The 5,675-nt window shown below is 53.1% G+C and overlaps 1 protein-coding gene across 1 annotated transcript in view; it reads right to left on the reverse strand.

Annotated features, from left to right (window-relative positions):
* CCDC92B (coiled-coil domain containing 92B) overlaps positions 1 to 5,675 on the reverse strand; it is a 30,404-nt gene that overhangs the window by 5,240 nt on the left and 19,489 nt on the right. Inside the window, exon 3 of the mRNA XM_023184746.2 lies at positions 2,747 to 2,794. Coding sequence (XP_023040514.1) covers positions 2,747 to 2,794 — 48 coding nt within the window. The remainder of the gene's footprint in view (positions 1 to 2,746; positions 2,795 to 5,675) is intronic.

Below are 5,675 nucleotides of genomic sequence, written 5' to 3' on the forward strand. Positions count from 1 at the left end.
TGAGTAGCTGGGACTACAGGCACCTGCCACCACACCCGGCTAATTTAGTTTTTTATTTTTAGAGACAGGGTTTCATCATAGTGGCCTGGCTGGTCTCCAACTCCTGACCTTGTGATCCGCCCACCTCGGCCTCCCAAAGTGCTGGGATTACAGGCGTGAGCCACCACGCCCAGCCTTTGTTGTTGTTGTTGTTGAGACAAAGTCTCCCTCTGTTGCCAGGCTGGTGGGCAGTGGCATAGCTCACTGCAGCCTCTATCACTGGGCTCAAGTAATTCTCCCACCTCGGTCTTCCCAGGAGCTGGGACCACAGGCATGCACATTTTTTGTAGAGATGAGGGTTTGCCATGTTGCCTGCGCTGGTCTCGAACTCCTGGGTTCAGGCAGTCCTCCTGCCTCAGCCTCACAATGTGTTGGGATTATAGGTGTGAGTCGCCCTGCCTGGCCACATGTTTGTCATTTTTTTTTTACTTGTTTATTGTTGGCCTTTGCCACTGCAGCAGGTTGGAGAGACACTGGAACCACCCAGAGAGCTTTAAAAAATGCTGTTTCCTGGGCACTACGAAAGACCAATTGAACCAGCATCCCTGGAGTTGGACCTGGGAACTGGTGTTGCTCAAATCTTCCCGGGTGGTTCTCGTGTGCAGCGTGAGTTGAGGACCCCTGCCTCCTGGAAGTTCTATTTCCGCAGGACCATATCCTAGGAATTGGCACAGGTGAGTGTAGGGACGTAGGCAGCCGAAAGTGGCAAAAAGTGACCCTGAAAAGATGAAAATCACCAAGTGATAAGAGGACAAAGAGGGTCAGGTACAGTGGCTCATGCCTGTAATCCCAGCACTTTGGGAGGCCAAGGTGGGTGGATCACGAGGTCAGGAGTTTGAGACCAGCCTGGCCAGCATAGCGAAACCCCCGTCTCTACTAAAAATACAAAAATCAGCTGGGTATGGTAGCGTGTGCCTGTAGTCCCAGCTACTTGGGAGGCTGAACTAGGAGAATTGGTTGACCCCGGGAGGCAGAGGTTGCTGTGAGCTGAGATCCCGCCACTGCACTCCAGCCAGGGTGACAGAGCGAGACTCCGTCTCAAAAAAAAAAAAAAAAGCACAAAGAAAGTTCTTAAGCCCAGTGGGTTGGCACACTCATCCCAGTGACTCAGGGGAGGGCTGAGGCGGGAGGATCTCTTGAGCCCAGGAGTACAAAGCTACAGTGAGCTATGATTGTGCTACTGCACACTACAGCCTGGACAACAAGGCAAGACCCTGTCTCTAAAAAAAAAAAGAAAGCGTTCTCAAAGCCCATTGAAAAAGAGAAAGCCAGGCACAGTGGCTCACACCTGTAATCCTAGCACTTTGGGAGGCTGAGGGGGACAAATTGCTTAAGCTCAGGAGACTAGCCTGGGTGACATGGTGAAACCCCATCTCTACAAAAAAGCTGGGTGTGGTGGCACGTGTTTGTAGTACCAGCTAATCTCAAGATTGAGGTGGAAGGATCTCTTGAGCCTGCCTAGGAGGCAGAGGTTGCAGTGAGCAGAGATGGCGCCACGGCACGCCAGCCTGGGTGACAGGGTATGAGACCTTGTCTCAAAAAAAAAAAAAAAAAAAAAGATAAAAATGAGGACACTGGGGCAGTGGCTTGGGCCCAGTGATCTCAAAAGCCCTTTCAGACAAAGGACAGTAACCGGGGTGAAAGTGGCTTTGTTACAGAACTGTCCTAATCTAGTGTCTGTGGTGTGTGCTGCCTTCCTCCAGCTACCTAGGCACCAAGAGGTTGCCCGTGGTTGTCCTCTAAAGTGGGCAGAATTAGTCCAAGTTCGTAAGTGTCTAGATGATCCCTAGCTGATCTTCATGCACGAATACATAAAGCAAGTTCTAGGGTCCCTAACATCATAGCTTAAACGTCCGGCCTGTAGCACTTCATCTATAAGCAACACATCAATATGGAAGAGACTGTTCTTAAGAACTCTTCTGGCCAAGAAAGAATATTTTTATGATTCCTTTTAACATTTTAAAAATTTTTTTGTGTTTTGTTTTTTGTTTTTTTTTTTTGAGACGGAGTCTCGCTCTGTTGCCCGGGCTGGAGTGCAGTGGCGCCATCTCAGCTCACTGCAAGCTCCGCCTCCTGGGTTCACGCCATTCTCCTGCCTCAGCCTCCCGAGTAGCTGGGACTACAGGCGCCGCCACCATGCCCGGCTAGTTTTCTGTATTTTTTAGTAGAGACGGGGTTTCACTGTGTTAGCCAGGATGGTCTTGATCTCCTGACCTCGTGATCCACCCGCCTCGGCCTCCCAAAGTGCTGGGATGACAGGCTTGAGCCACCGCGCCCGGCCACAGTTCAGTGAATCTTGACACTGACCATGTGATCACTTGTGCAAGGATGGGAAGGACTGGGGAGGTGGGTCACAGCAAGAAATTAAGCAGGCTAAGGGGAAGTAAAGCCACATTACCATCTCCTTCCTGCTTTCCTTTCCTCACTTTGGACAGAGACATGGATAGAGGGTACTATGTGTGGTGGTGCAGGCTGTTCACTGCACAAGGTCATCCAACTGAGGTGGTGCAGGTTCACTGCACAAGGCATTTCACAGTGTCATCCACTGGGCAGGTGTGGCTGACATCCTGCACTCTGCTCACCAGCCAAGGAGTGACTGTCCCCAAGTCTAGGCTGGGGACAGAGAAGGCTTGGGTCCTACTAAGGGCTGGGAAAAACTCCAGTGTTGGGTCCCACGCCACTTCCCCACCAGTGGTCCTTCTCTTACCTTGCTGGTGAGATTGGGCCTCTCTCATTTCCAGGTCATGGGTCAGTTCTGGGGGGAAAGAAAAGAAAAGGCAGTTTGTGTGTGTGTGTGTGTGTGAGTGACAGAGAAATCATGGAATAACAGCTCAGTAAGAGTGGCAATAAGAATCTTTAGAAGCCACTCCCGTACTATTTTACCGCAACTTTGCCAGGGGAAGAGATGAAGAGATGTGTCCAGGGCATAGCCTGAACCTGGCCAGCTTGACTCCAAGCTCAGAAATCTTCCCAGCTCAAGCTTTACGCCTGGGTTTGGAGTTTAGTTCACCCCTCGTGGGACTGAGGAGCCTGGCTTGTTGCAGGGCTGAGGGACTATCTGCCCTTCCTGGGGTGATACGCCAGCCAATCAGAGCAGTTCTGGAGGACCGTTGCTGTGCAGGACTCTGACCCTTAAGTTTAGCTGATGGCTGCTGGAGTGTCCAGAACTGCTTGGTGGCACTGGCGGCAGGCTCAGGGCAGTGGCTACTTACCCGTCTGGACACTTGCTTTTCGCTGTTTTGACAGCCAGTACCGTCGAGCCTGTGTTACTATCTGAACATCAGCGCTGCCCCTTCCCAAGCCCAGTTCCATCATAATCCCCACGGCAGGGAGGGGCTTCGAGGAGGACAGTGTCGTCTAGTGATGGGGGCCTGGATTGGCATTGAGGGCATGGGGCGGGCAGGCTAGGAGCCACTCAAGGGTACTGGTGCAGGAGCAGTTTCCTCCTGGGTGCTGCAGCCCAGCCGTCACCCCTCTGCCTGCCTGTCCCCGCAGTCTCCATTCCTTAGTGCCCCCCCAAACTCCACTTCTCAGCTCAGGTGAGTTTGGTAATTTTTCCAGCCTCACCCCCACTCCCCCGACTCCACCAGGGCTCAAGAACTGGTACAAGGGCAGAAGGAAGCCAGAAGCCCCAGCTGCCTGTGATGCAGACTGACTCAGGGACACCTGTGTACACCCGCAGGGACACAGTCTGGTGCCCACGGGGAGGAGGTGTGAACCGGGGGTCGGGGGAGGAAGGCGGTGCATCTCTGGGACTACCATCCAGCGGCGCCTTCAGGGGCCTCGTGACCCCTCTGCCCCTCCTCACTGCCCTCACCGGCTCTGCCAGAGACCCAGAGCTTTGCCAGAGGTGCCTTCTCTGGGGAAGCCGGTGGTTGCTAGGAGACAGGCAGCTCAGGGTGCCTGAGCCTTCTGCTGTGACCAGAGTCTGAACCTGTTCCCTGGGGCCCCTGTGAGGACTCCGATGCCTCTACCTCCAGGGCTTCCTGGGACCAACTTGGCCCCTCCTCCAGGGCCTTGTGATGTAGCCCAGGGACCTTGGCCTAATTTCAGCGATTTGGGAGTGGAGATACCTTGGCTCTGCCATTAACTCCCTGTGGGTGGTTTCTCTTCAGCCTTTAAACACAGGACTTGGGGGTAGGGTGATAAAAATCTCAGCTGGGCTACACATGAGCATGGTGTGAGGTCAGATATGCTGTGTGACCTTGGGTTAGTAACGGCACTTCTCCGAGCCTCAGTTTTCTCATCTAGAGAATGGGGGCACAATAGCACCTCTTCTCCAAGGTACTGTCCAAGGATTAAATGAGAAAAAATAAACAGTAGGCTTGGCCAAAGGCTGAGTTGGTGCTGAACGCCTGTGAGTAGTTCTTGTCATCAATCAGGCTGCTTCGCCACCCCAGAACACACCCACCTCTCAAGCCCTTCATTCTGAGTCCTCACCCATCCTCAGCCAGCTCCCTGGGCAGCCTGTCCCTTAGGCTCCTACACCAGCCTCTCCCCTCTCCCAACCCCCTCCCAGCCCTGGGTCCCTCTTTAACCTGCTTCCCCTTATCTTCTCCATTCTCATCACCTTCTCCTTGGGGGAAAGGCCTTATTCAGTCATTTCAGCCTCAAGAGTGGCTGCTCTGGCCTGGCCCAGTTATTTTTATCTCCTTAATCTATAACCAAGAGGTGGCCGGGCGTGGTGGCTCACACCTATAATCCCAGCACTTTGGGAGGCTGAGGCGGGCAGATCATCTGAGGTCAGGAGTTCAAGGCCAGCCTGGCCAACATGGTGAAACTCCACCTCTAATAAAAATACAACAATTAGCCAGTAGTCGTGGTGGCGGGCACCTGTAATCCCAGCTACTTGGGAGGCCGAGGCAGGAGAATCGCTTGAACCCGGGAGGCAGAGGTTGCAGTGAGCTGAGATCGCACCACTGTACTCCAGCCTGGGCGACAGAGCAAGACTCTGTCTCAAAAATGAAAAATAATAGCAATAAAAAAAAAAAAAAACCAAGAGGTTTCAGGCCCATACCCATCTGAGGAGGGTGGCGTGGGTGAGGGCACTCTGTTCCTGCCTCCTCCACGTAGCTGGCCTGTGTCCTAAATGGAGGGACCACAAGTTCTCAGAACTGGGGCAAAAGAGAAAGAAATGAGAGGAGTTGTTATGGCGTCTTACGGTTTCCTCTTCTAATTTTGTTGTTGCAGTGAAAAGGTGGCATCAGGCAGGGGTGAGATACTCGGGCCGTTCTTGTCCCTGACGCTGGCCTCTGCTCCCATCCAGTCTTCAGGGGAGATGAGAATGTGTGGCTGACCCTGTCTGTGGAGCCTTTGGAAGCTGCGATGGCTGAGTCAGGACCACTGGCGTCTTCGTCTTTTTTTTTTTTTTTTGAGACAGAGTTTCACTCTTGTTGCCCAGGGTGGAGTACAATGGCGCGATCTCGGCTCACCACATCCTCCGCCTCCTTCCAGATTCAAGCGATTCTCCTGCCTCAGCCTCCCAAGTAGCTGGGATTCCAGGCATGCGCCACCACGCCTGGCTAATTCTGTATTTTTAGTAGAGACAGGGTTTCTCCATGTTGGTCAGGCTGGTCTTGAACTCCTGACCTCAGGTGATCCGCCCGCCTCAGCCTCCCAAAGTGCTGAGATTACAG

The sequence above is a fragment of the Piliocolobus tephrosceles genome, chromosome 16 (assembly GCF_002776525.5).
Source record: "Piliocolobus tephrosceles isolate RC106 chromosome 16, ASM277652v3, whole genome shotgun sequence".
NCBI lineage: Eukaryota > Metazoa > Chordata > Mammalia > Primates > Cercopithecidae > Piliocolobus > Piliocolobus tephrosceles.